Source organism: Pyrgilauda ruficollis, unplaced genomic scaffold (assembly GCF_017590135.1).
Source record: "Pyrgilauda ruficollis isolate IOZ18807 unplaced genomic scaffold, ASM1759013v1 scaffold38, whole genome shotgun sequence".
In the NCBI taxonomy this organism is placed as follows: domain Eukaryota; kingdom Metazoa; phylum Chordata; class Aves; order Passeriformes; family Passeridae; genus Pyrgilauda; species Pyrgilauda ruficollis.
Window position 1 is genome coordinate 5,392,312 of NW_024525267.1, and position 13,554 is coordinate 5,405,865.

The following is a 13,554-nucleotide window of genomic DNA, read 5'->3' on the forward strand; positions in this document are numbered from 1 at the left end:
CACTTGGCATCACAAACTCCATAACCTAGATTTCCAATTTGAAGAAGTTTTAACCATTCTTCAACTTCTGTGCTTAAACACAAGTTTTCTAACTCCGTGTGTACTGAGTTTGTATTCCTAGAATTGCAGGCACACAATTCTTAACCCTTCTCCGGTTCACTCTTGCCTAAACTCTGTGTTTCCACTCAGGTAGGAAATGACTTCTTCAGGTACCTTTTCCTTTTACGAAGTCTTAGAACAGTTTAGAAAAAGAAGAGGCATAGTTTTTCTAGGAGGAAAATATTCTGGACTGCCACTATGTAAAAACTCCAAAGGCATCAGAATAATGCCTGTTGTGTTTGTCTGGCCAAACAGGCCCCAATCAAAATAAAACACCTCTATACAAAATTTAGGAATTTAGTATCAAGTTATTGACCTCATCAGCCCTTATACAGAACAAATTACATTAAGTAGGGGTCACTTTAATAACTAAGAGATAAGAATGGGGGATTGGAGCTAGGTGAACTCTAAAATTCCTCCCAATCCCAACCCTTCTATGCTCCTATTCCATGATTCTATGAATATGTCTTGTTATCCCATCCACCAACTCTACTTCCATCCATACATTGATAAACAATAACCTGGAAGTTTGTACTACATGCAACTACAAGAATCCATTTAAAAACAGAATCTACCATGCATGGATTTTGACACATTCCTGAAAAGAACTGCCGGCCTCATGATTCTGTGAAATAATAATTGCAACACAAATAGGATATGGACACTACTACCTGCTCCTAGGGAGGCTGGCAAATCTTTGAGAGCAAATATTCATGAATAGGTGAGAGATACTAACTATGTCCCATTCTGCCATAACTCTGTCTGAAGAGTATCTGCTATTCATGATACAGAAGGAAAAAATAATCTATACAGTTTGTGTTCACATGCTAGAAGTGAGGAAATAGGACTGGAAAGAATGCAGGTGGTGATCTGCACCCACTGACTGAAGAAATATCATCACGAGATTCCCTACTGTCATTTAAATATCCTCCATCCTATTAGAAAAACAAATACAGAACACTAACAGGCCTTACACATGCATTTTATCAAGTACTTCATGCTGAGGAAGAAAACAGAGAAGAGTCAAGAATTACATTAATCTCTACAATTATTTGAATTACCATCCTTTGCATAAAGGCTAATAGACTAGAAGAAAAAAGATTACAGTATGTAATTGAAATAATTAGTAAGATGAAGTCACTCCTTTTTTATAATTGGTGCACATATTAAAATCCATTTCCAGTGAACATTTTACTTACCATTTCCACGCCATACTTCAGCCAGATGGCAGCTTCCTTCTCCAGGCTCTTTGCAGAACTCCACTACATCGCGACAGGTTGTTTCTGGTGTAATTGGAACTTCTGTCAGAATCTGTTCATTGTTGCTCAGAAACACAGTTAATATCATCTGAAAGAAATAAAAAGAAGAGTAGCAGAATATTAAAAAAAAAGAGAGACATAAACAAGCTTATGGGTAAATTTTTTTCCCCTCTGTAAATGGAAATGTATGACTAGGATTAGTTACCACATTCCAAAATTGTTTTCAGTTTCCTCTAACTTTGACAAAGATTTAGTCCTTTGTGTTCATTTTTTTTTGACAATACATTGAATTGACCCTTTTTTTAATAAAAGCTTGAGTTGAAATCCTTTAGTGCTGTCTGAAAATAAGGTTGGGAAGAAAGGAACAAGTTTCAGTTGTGTTAGATACTTGAAATCATAGCATTCAAATGTTGAAAATAAATTCACACTTTGGCAAAGTAACCAGAAGCTTCAGGATGTACTCAAAGACAAGTATTCCGAAAATGCACTAAATACTTTGAAAGACACCATACCCTAAGCTCCTGCTTAAAATTAAATGAATAATTTTATACATTCTCACTGTACCTTAATTCCCATCTGTAGTGACAAACTGTCACTACAGTTTACTGTTTACTATTCTGTAAACAGGGGATGGAAAAGAGAGAAGAACATCATTTTTTGCCTTTTAGAAGGCAAAAAATACTGTAAGTGTCCCTAAAGAACATGACAAAGTTAGTAACTTTACCTGCAATGAAAGTTCTGCCAGATCTTTCCCATAAATAAAATGTGGCGTCACATATAGAGCCTAATAACAGCTCTTCACTAAATGAGCACTCTCCAGGTAAATAAAAGTTGTGCTCCAATTTGCATAGGTAACTCCTAAAAAGATTCATAATACTTTTATCTGTGGGACACATACATCAGCCAGACTGGAGACTGACATTAATAACAGCTAGATACTGAGTAAGAGCAGTCTGTCTACTTTAGAAATAGACACAGGACAAATTCCAAGAAAGCCCAGGCTTCAAGCTCTCAGTCTCGTCAGTCCTCCAGGCTATTTCAGTCCAGGTTTCTACTCTCCCTCAGCCTGCCAAGTTTGCATGCTGCGTCCTGAAGTTTTCAAGTACCTACACTTCAACACAAGAAGCAGTCAACCAGAACTGAAAATATACCAGAATTCACCCCCAAGTTTTTCCAACAGCAGCATAAAGGAAGCCATGGTAAAAGCTATAATACAAGCTGGAGGAAGCTACAGGATGCAGCCAACAGATAATAATGGAAGTGCCTGTAACCACCTACTGTAAACAGCTCAAAACATTATTGTTCCCCCAACAGAAGATTCAGACAGTCTCAATATTCAGTGACTGTGGTTATATAACAAGTGACTGATGCTGAATCTATTACTGGAATTTGACCTCGTATTTAAGAAGAAAGAGTCACATACATGAACATAAACCAACAGGCTTAGAAGAAACCTTAAGAGGTCATCTAATGCAGTCTCTTGGCCTCAGGCAGGATAAACTATACCTGCATTACTCTGCAGAGATGCTTGTCTAACCTGTTCTGAAAAGCCTTTCATGATGAAAATTCCACCACTTCCCTAAGTCATCCACCCCAGAAATCCAGGATTCTTGTTGCAAGAGGAAGTTTCTTAAAGCCTAGTTAAAGTTTTCCTCAGCACCATTTAAACCCCATAGTTCTTTTAGCCACAGGGGAAATAGAAAACACATTTTTTCCTCCTTTTTCCTCCACAGTTAAATTTAAAGAACGTGTAATATGTAAGTAAATTAAGTAACTTAAATTAAATAACACCAGTTTAACAAAGTTATTACTGCCAGTATTTCAAACATTTTCCCCATAGCACTTGATAGCAGTTTCAGAACAAAACCAAAACTTCTGAAACTTTTTGAGAATACCAGACGACCCTGGCTTTACTGCCTCATAATCATGTGTGGAAGACCTGTTTTCTTGGTTTGAAAGGATATACAGAATGTTTTAACATCATGTGACTTTACAGGGTTTCCATGTTTTGATTTCCTTATTCCTGTAAAAGTAACACTAGCCCAGAAAACTTGTTTTATGTCTTCAAGATTATATATCTGCTTCTGTAGACAAACTGAAAGAGAAAGAAGAGCCCTGTAGATGTGAGTTATCCTATTTATCTCAGTCACTTCTCCATAAATTCCAATCTCAAGCACTACATGAACTCATAGTCGCCTTGGCAACACCAGGACAAAGTTTGCTGTACCTCAATCACACCACTTGACTCCCTCAGCTCAGAGGGCATCAGTATTGTCCTCTGCAAAGCTGGGTGGCACAGTTTCAGCCCAGGGAAAGGTATCTCACTAATGAGGAAGCAAGGTGCTGCAGCCAACAACTGGCATAACACTCCTCAAAGAAACTTGATTAAGTAAGGATTTGTTTTTAACAGGTTGAGTAATACTAAAGGAACAGCAACACTGTGCTGCAAAACAAATATCCTGAAACATACACAGCAAGACTTGAAATATTAAACATTATTACAAGGTTAATTATATATATATTGCAATATTAATTACAATTTCAAGTCAGTCATACCTGTCCCTGTTTGTGGTGGGAATGGGTAAGAATCAGAGGTACTACATGGTGATAAAATAGAAATAAACATTGATGGAGCCTGGAAATTTGCTGCTGAGGAACAAAAGTGAAGCATACACAGGAAATACCCAAGTATACCCACTGAAGTAAGCCAGTTACATGAAAAAAACATTCTTCATCAAAGATTAGGACACAAAAGAACTGATAAAGTCTCGGATTTCTCATTTTAAATTGTTTTCTAAATAGGAGCAGCTGAATAAAACCTCTCTTGTAAAATTATGCCCATAACCATTGTAGCATTTCTTTGATGATCTCTCAATTCACAGTTTTTAATACATGAACACAATGTCACACAACAGGATCAACCTAACACTCATGAGAAAATCACCTCAGGGATTCTAAATCATGTCTTTTTTCCACAATAAACATCAAGCTCCAAACTTTACACTTCTTCCTTTTCACCACACACATGGGTATTACCTGTTACTTCCCTCTATGGTTCCTGCTACCCAACCAATGGTTTGATTCCAACTTTCACAAATTCTCATTTATTTTCACTCAGTTTTTCTTTTTTTTACCCTTCATGCAAATTCTAGTATATCCCATCACATTTCAGATATTTTTCATACCAAATAAGCTACAGCAAACCTCCCAGGCTGGCTTCCAAACTACTGTCATCTCACTTCCCAGCTGACAGATGATCTCCTAGAACTTAGAATCAGTACTCCACCTGAATCTTCTCTGTCCAACAGATTCCTGTCTAATCCTTGCACACACTGCTCTTAGCATGGTCTCTCCCCTTCACCCATTCCCTCTTCAAACCATACTTCATGTATTATTTAAAGGATACATTTCATCATCCCTGCAGTTTCTCAAGGAGATAGAAACAGGGATAAACCTACAAGAACATTTTCCTTGCTTATTATCTCACCTCTTTCTACAGTTGAATAATGTCACCTACAAAAATTTCAATAGGCATCACTCACACAGATGACAGTTTTATCTACCTAGACCTGATCTCTTGCTAAGGAAACTGAAATGTTAGCAATCTTCAATTGACTCTTATGAATGCCTAGCTGTCAATTCAAGTTCTACAAGGCTCTAACACAGTCCTTAGCCACGTTTCTCCAATGATTCCCTAGATTTCATTCATCATAACACACAGGTACCTAATCACCCTGAGTGTAGTGTAGACTTCTCTGACACAAACCATTTTCTCAGTCTTCTGTCTCAGATCTATCTCTACCTTTCCTGTACCATAAGTGAAACAGAAAAAGGTGTTTTCCCATAAAGTGGTCCAGCTAATGCTCTCAGTTTGCAAACTTGTAAAAAACATTTTCCAACATTTCGCTGGTGTGCCTTTTTCACTCATGAAAACTGTCACAATAAAAATCACTCTTCATGTCTACAGCCTTTACCCAGCTGCCTTTCTGTGTCAGTCCTGATAAGCACAATTTATTTGTTTTCACTTTCAATCTTCTTTCTTATCACTTTTCACTCTCTATCAAGAAATTTATGTTAAATTGGCCCTTTACAGCTGTTTCTACTCTCCATGTGTTTTTAACACTAACAGGTGTTTTTATGGTTTCTTCAGTGTTGTCCACCATGCCTTATGTGCACCTGCAAAGCAACCTCATTATTTTCCTTGGAGATCCTCCTTTGCTGTTCTGGCTAAAAGAACACATCAGACACAAGTCTAAGTCACTAATATGCTGCACAGTGCTGCCAGTGAGGTGATAAATATTGTTTTGTCTCCTTAGACTTCTGTAACCATCCAGTTCATCGCTTTCTTCATCACTAACCAAGATTCCAAGAGCTGTGCCACAGAGATGCATTCAATTTGTCTACCACAGCAGAGATCCCACTAGTTACAACTAAATGCCTTACACACAACTATAGAGAAACAAATCACCCTTCAAATGGGTCTAATGCCCTTTCTTATAAATGAGCTTGGTCTGGCTGTCCTAGAATCCACCTTGACCCCACTACTTGTGTTTTGCTATTTAAGTTACACTCCCCTAGTACAGTGTGCAATTACTTATGACTGCAATAAAACTAAACTGCCACCCCAAAGACAGCTGATGTAGCATGTTGATTCTTAGCTACGGAATGGTCTAGAAAGCCAAAATTCCAACTGTTGAACAAAGTCTTTGCCTCACCATTTTTCTACATTCTTACTGAAAAACCCAACCTTTTCTTCATCTTCAGCTAGTGAATTAAAAAAGTCTACAGTTAACTAAATCCTCTTTACCAATTTTTGTGAAGACAAGAACTACATCTCTCTCAGCTATTACCTCGTGCTACCAAGACCCAAAACACTGCAGCTTGAGAAGAAAAATTGTACACCCACACCTCCATTGCCTTATGCCCAAGCCAATTTACTAAGTCGGGCAGTTGATAATATTTATTGTAAAAATAACAAAGTCCATATAAGTAGGCATTTCCTGATATCCTACTCACACCAAAATGAGGTATTTAAGCTACCAGAAAGGAACCAGACAAGTATTATTTCAGAACATACTGAAACATTAGAACTGAAAACAGGTTTAAGATTATTTTCTTACAGTAATATTGGCATATTCTACTGCAAAAAAAAAGGAAGTGAGTTCTGTGGTTGAAGATGGCGAATTATTCAGTTGGCCTTTTATTTTTCCATATAACCATTTTTTAACTTAAACCCACGTTTCCAAACAAAACCAGAGTTTCTGGCAAAATCTGATCTGAAGATCATTACTTTTCCTACAAGTAATTTTATGTCCAGAATTTTAAGAAGAAAGACATATATAGCAAAGTTTAGAAGCAAGATCACTCCAGCAAAACCCAAAGGTTAAGAAAAAACACTCCTACATCCCAAGAAAATGAAAACCATGAATTTTTCTCTTTGTGCTATTACTCTTATGACTCAAATTTAGAATGTCTACATGGTATTAAAGGCAGAGCAGATAATAGAGAATTTTTTGAAAAACTTTTGTCAGTTTAAGAATTATCCAACATATGACTGCAATTTAAAAACATACCGGATATTTAATATGGCTAAAGTCACATACTACTGTTTAGTCATATTAGACTCTCCCTTTACTTTTTTTTCCATCATTAAACCAGCCTAGAAATTTCACTGTGTAAATGAACAAGAAAAAAACCAAACAAAAAACCCTTCTCTCCTAGCAGATCACTGAACAGACATTTAAAATATAAGGCTGAAACACTATGAACTTAAAAGTACAAAACAATTTCTGATAGAAATGCCAACTTTAATTCTTCTGTTTCACAGGAACTGGAAGGCATTATCTTCTCACCAAGCATTTTCCCCTAACAAAGAGTTCCAAAACATCCATTCATGATCTTGCAGTGCTTTGCCATTTCAGAGCTTTTAGCGGTGCCTACAACTCCGAGATGAGAACAATCAGTGAAGACAAGACTTGTTCAAAGCGAATCTCTCTAGAATAACAGATCTCAGCATGTCCCAAGAATTTTAACAACTTATGTCCTTGATTTTGCTAACTCAGGAGTCCCAGGAGTTTGCTACTACAATAGAGTTTTAAGTGGAAATCCCAAACCCATATCTTACTAAAATGTACTAGTCCCATCAATCAAATAACAGCTTTGAGTAAGGCTAAGGATTTCAGCTACTAGAAAAATTACAGAATGAGAGGCAAGCAAAATGTGAATACTTACAAAAATCATCCTTTTGGCGATGAGATATATTAATATGCACAACTTTGCATGTAAAATGGTCAGAAAAAAGTTACAAGTTATCAATTACCTCATGCAAGTTTGCTTGCCTGGGATTCATGCTATTATATAAAACTTCCATCAGCTACACTTGCAGAAATTGCAGCTGTACATTTAAGCATTAAAGCAGAGCTTTCATTTTTGTTGCAGCAGGAACACAATGCAGGAACACAGCCTTTTTTATGATTAGACTTAATTAGGTAAAACTTGAAGCAATTACATTAAAAAAAACCCACCGACTATGAAATTATAACCACAGAGCTGTTTGAATTAAAGCCATCTAAAGATCCTTTCTTGACTCAAGTCACGAGTATTTCTTTATACTACTGGGACTTCAGAAGAAACAAATCCCAAATAAATATCTGATGTTATTATGTGGAAACCCCAGAAAAATAGTAGTAAGATCAAACAATTTAACTTCTCTGTATTAATAAGACAATTTCAAATCCATCTAATCAACAAGTTATCCACCAGCATGTTTTTTCCAATAATTATTTATCTTCAAAATGAAGCTGTTATTTTAAAAAAATAAATCTCTTGAAGAATTTCTTGCAGTATGTTTATGAGGCTTAATTCAAATTAAAGCGTTAGGACATACAGCAAATGTATTATCAATTACTGTGGTTTATACCAGAAGATTTCTTTACTCTAACATCTTCTTGTATCATTCCCCATATATGGGGTGAGAAATTACTGCAATCAATTTCCATATTTCTAAACAGCTTTCCTCACATCCTACTCACATTCAAGCTGTGTAAACTTAGAGTTCAGGACAAAATTTAAAGCCCAGTGATGCTTTTGACTGTATTAGTAAAATTCACAAAGGTAGTGCAACCAACAGACTTCAGCTTGCACAGAATAAAAAAATGAGCAAAATTTTCTGCCAAAATGTAGACTTGTGAAACCAGCAGTTTCTTAATACACTTTCCAATTTGAAGCCAACTGCCTCCATATGGCCTGCAAAAGAATCCACAAAACTGGGAGTGAATCTCAGACACAAAAAACTTATTCAGCTATAGGCTACTAACAAACATTAAAACCTTAAATTTTACTATTGGTAAACTCAAGCATTCATGCTGTTACTCAAAAATATGAACAAGGTCATATTATTTATGGTCAACACTTCTGATTTTGATCAAATCTGAAAAGTTCATGCTGCCTAAATTTACTTCAATATACTTATCTCACAAAAGCTTTTTTTTTTTTGTATCAGCTCATGTGCTAGTTACATTAACTTGCTATTTTGCTATCACTGGAAAAAAAAAATATCTATGTTGAGATCCACCTTCACCATGCTCTGCAATAGACAACCTGCCCACAGAGAAAGCACAACCAGGAACTTGTCAGACAATAGTTGTGCATAAAATTACTTCTCTTGCTGAAGCGCAGGAATAATTTAATTAAATATTTAACTCCTCTCATAGAGGAGTTTAACTCCTCTTTTAGAAATGTAGAAGTACAGATTTAAAAGAAAATCTTATAAAAATGTAGGGAAATTTTGTTTAAGGCCTACATGTTGTGAAGGGTTAAAGAACTGACAGAACCACAGAGATTTCCTCTCAGGATTTCCAGGATTGTTACCTTTGCCCCTTTCACGAGCTGTCATGTGCAACAGCAGTTGTTCAACAGGACTCAGGCTATTTCAAATACCTACACCTACCTGGTACTTATTTGCTGAAGGGATACTTAGGACACTTTCTTTTCTTTGACAGAAAAAGAGCTACAGCATCATTGTAGATCTGCAATCTGAAGCCCCTTACACCTGCAGTGGCAGGGAAATAAGCCAGCATTTTTGCCAAAGGAAGGAGACAGCAACTATCATCAGCAAGACAGATCCACAAACTGTTAAATGAAAGGTTCTCTGCAGTTAACTGAAAGACTTCCAGAGCTCTAGGAAAACAATACCTACTGGAAACAAGAGCAACTAAGAGTTCACTTGTGTAAACAACAAAAACAACCCACAAACTACAGGCTGTGAGAAGCAAGATATCAACAGGACTAAAAAAAACAACTGACCTTACAAATGTTAAGTTTCTAGCATCTGCCTAGGACAGAAGAGCGACATCACTTAGGCATTATAATCCTATATCACATTTTAAACTACATTTTGCTATGTCAGAAGTCAGAGTCAATCCATGGGAGTGAACCACTGCCAGATCACCAGACATTATCTTTAGGGAAGCCGTTTGTTATTTATTAAAACATTGAAATACCTTGTTTTAGATTCAGACAGTTCTGCTAAAATCAAGCAGGAGCTGAGATTTACATAAAATTTAAAAGGTGGGCAGTAAACTTCTGGCTACAGCAGGGGAAAATGAGTATAGCTTAAAAGGGACAAGCGAAAAAAAACAAAGATTGCATTACATATAAAACTGCTATTTTAGAAGAATAGCTGTCCAAGTGCAATATTTATCATCATCAGCTAAAGCAACACAGCCTGAAGTTAGAGAAATCTATAAAACATGCCTCTTGTGATGTTTTCTAGTGGAAAATATAATTTGGCACTTGCTACAGAATGAGTTCAACATCCCTGCATCATATTATCTTTTGGCTTGATTCCTAAATTGCTACATCTGGAGGAACAGCAAGAGATCTTGTTGTTGCTCCTTGACGCAAATAATTCTACCAAAGGACTGTCAAGACACCAGTTACCATGTAAGAGACTTTGGAACACAGGGATAATTCTAGGTACACTAACGAGTTCTGGCTGATAACGTTTCTCCATCAGGCAACACAGATTAAAAATGGACTTTTATTCTCCCCAAAACAAGGCTCTGAAATTTTGCTTTCTTTCACTGTTTAAAAGACAGTGGGACATATGCTATCTTTTCACAATATACACAATTATCATTAAAAGGTGGAAGCTGAAGACTCTTCCTAAAAGATTTCCAGCTCTGATCAGCTGATGCTTACAACGTTCATGACGATTCAATACTTAAGTTCTCACCTTGCAAATCAGCATTACACAATTTCTTACGGGATTATTGCAAATGGGTCTTATTAACCAAGAGCAGAAGACTGATCTTTAAATCAAGTGGCTCTGAAGAAGTTCCAGAGGTTTTTTTTATATTTGCTCTCTTCATTAAGGATACCCTATCTTGTGGAATATTTTTTTCTGTGAATCTTCAAATGACAAACCTCATCTAGTACTATCTGCCTAATTTCAATGAGATTTGTCTAAATTTTATGCTGACCTCATCTAGTACTATCTGCCTAATTTCAATGAGATTTGTCTAAAGTAGCTTGAAACAAACCAATAAAATCAGCTGTCAAAATTTTATGCTGGTTAATTAAAAAGTAAAAAAGAATGTCTAATTTATTTAAGAAACTAGCAAATAGCCCAGCTATAACAAAGGATTTTGGAAGTTGATAAGGCCTATAAATACGAGGATTCCTTAAACAATGGATTCCTACTAAACTCTCAGAAACCTGCAGCATTTGCTGCATTTGCAAATGCACAAAATATTACTAATACACAGGAAAGGTCAGAAGGTTGGAGAACAGCAAGACTCCAGATCAAAACAAGGCTGCACTGGTGCAGTGATCTTTCCCATTGTCCATAAACTTCACCAGCCCTATTTAACAAAATATGAACATGATGCTCATAGTTCACTATTTTTCACATCTTCAAGTCAGGGTCCTCCAAATGTAATGGTTCAGAGTTTTGTGGGGACCCCCAGTATAAGGTGAGGTGTGGCCTCACAGCACCTTGGGAAAAGGAGGAAGGAACCACTGTGGCACTACAACTGCATCTCATTGTACAACATCCCACACATCACTTAGTTCTAATGTTCAGAGATCTAAATGTTTCATATCTGACAGGGTAACCAGTATGCCCCACCTCAAATGCATCACAAGCTTACTAAAACAGTCCTAAAGTATAAGCTGCCCATTCCATTTCATCAACTGATGAGATATGAATAAGATGTTAAAAATACTCTTAAATATTTTATTCCCCAAATCATTAAGGAAGATGTGCTTGAAGAACAACATAACTGTGGTGCTGTAAAATTCGCAGTACACATGGGTGAACTGGCAATAAATTAAAACCAAAACTAAATGAATTCAAGATGACTCAGCTTCAAAGATCCTTTTATTACATAATAATCCCAGCTGGAAAATCAGGGGGAAAAAAAAAAGTTGTGTTCACTAAAATGAAAGGTTAAAAAAAAAAAAATCCACCCAAACCAAAAAACCACACACAAACACAAACAAAAAAACCCCCACTTGCAAACCCAAACCAGAAAAAACCATACACACACAAAACCCCCTGAACCTCAAACTCTACACAAAAGGACACCCACCACCAAGACTCCAGAACCAGATGATAAACAACACAACTAGATTATAAACGACAGAATGACAAAAAAATTAGTATTTTTTTTTATTAGGTGGGGATATGCAGCAAAGTCCCATTCAAGTTTTTTTTTTGTATATTGGAATTGGCAACACTGCAATTTACTTGGAAACAAAGCTCAGTCTGACAACACCAGGCAAAGGTGAAGAGCAGAGCAGCTCAGTGTGAGGGTTTGAGTCAATTTTCCTGAACAAAAACAATCTTCAAAATCTGCACATAACAGAAGTGTCCCATTGAATTTGTACCATGGAACCAAATGTTCTCAAATTATTAAAAATATTTTGGCCAAGGTTAAGGACAGGGAGGTGCTGATGTTTCTACAGTCTTGTGTTTGACCTTGTCAACAGCTACAGCAAAGTCATCCAAAATCCACTGAATTCCAGAAAAGCCTGACCTACCTACTGCATTGAAAAATCATGCCATGGAAAAAGCATAGGATACAAAGACAGGCATTTGTATCTTTTACAAACCTTTCAACAAAATAAGAAAAAGACACCCCATCAAACAAAATATCTAAACCACAAACCAAAACAAAACCAATCAACATGGTATTTTACTAAAGATCGTGCTTTTTGTCAAATAATAAAGGTGATTTGCAGCACTGATCTTAATTTTATCATTTTACAAACAAGGAACAATTTCTACAAATTCTATAGACACACAACCATATGTAGTGTTGTAAATTGAACCAGCACTATTCTTTCTTCTTTATTTTCAATAGTGTGAATGCAGAAAGTACTACCATAGCTCTCTTCCACTAAGCAGGAAGTATTAACAAAATACTGATTGTTTAGTGCATTGCTTTCAGGGAATACCAGCAATTCAATGTTAGATGTAAAGATGTTATCTGGCTTGGTAAAAAAATAGTAAATGAAAATTGAATACATCCTTGGGGATTCAACAGGCAAGCCAGTAGAATTTTCCTTCCATCAGAGTGGCATTACTCTTTCCAAAACATTTCTTTAGTCTTAAGGTGGCAGATTTAAAAATTAAAAGCTACTGTTTTATACTCAGAAGTCCACTTTGGTTGAATCGGAAACTAATAATAATAATAAATCAAGCTATGCAAAGTAAAACTAAAAATTTCAGCCATTTTATATACAGAAGAAACTCATATAAGGCAAAAATCCCCTCTGTTCAAGTAAAAATCTCTCACACACACACACACTTTCTAATCCACTATAAAGAGTCACTGTTTGGTTTTACAAAAAGAAATCCAAAACTGCTTAAGATTACAGCAAATAAACAAAAAACCAATGTTGTCCCACCTTCTTTTTTATAATTCTGTCCTTGGTCCACTGTTTAGATTTAAGTCCAGTCTTTTTTGGTAGCCAAGATTTCCCTTTTGATGCTTTTACAATATTCTGAAGAACCATCCTTAAAATATTCTTCATGTGGACAGTTGTAAATAGCAGTGAATATAAAAACCTTGAGTAAAGCTAAAACCTAATAACAGTTTCTGTGCAACAACTACAGTGAAAAACTACTTAAATGGAGTATTTGTGGTCTACTGGCACATGAATTCAGGCAGTAATGACGAGCAGTGATAAG

General features: G+C 36.2%; 1 protein-coding gene across 5 annotated transcripts in view; it reads right to left on the reverse strand.

The window, feature by feature from the left end:
• The window catches only part of PPP1R13B (protein phosphatase 1 regulatory subunit 13B), a 69,996-nt gene that overhangs the window by 42,936 nt on the left and 13,506 nt on the right, over positions 1–13,554 (reverse strand). For 2 of the 5 annotated variants that reach the window (XM_041476213.1, XM_041476212.1), the window contains exons 1-2: positions 13,272–13,447; positions 1,299–1,446 (exon numbers count right to left, since the gene is read on the reverse strand). In XM_041476213.1, coding sequence (XP_041332147.1) covers positions 1,299–1,446; positions 13,272–13,397 — 274 coding nt within the window. In that variant the 5' untranslated portion in view covers positions 13,398–13,447. Of the gene's footprint in view, positions 1–1,298; positions 1,447–13,271; positions 13,448–13,554 lie in introns of those variants that run through there. The other 3 variants (XM_041476216.1, XM_041476215.1, XM_041476214.1) reach the window with 2 other exon arrangements.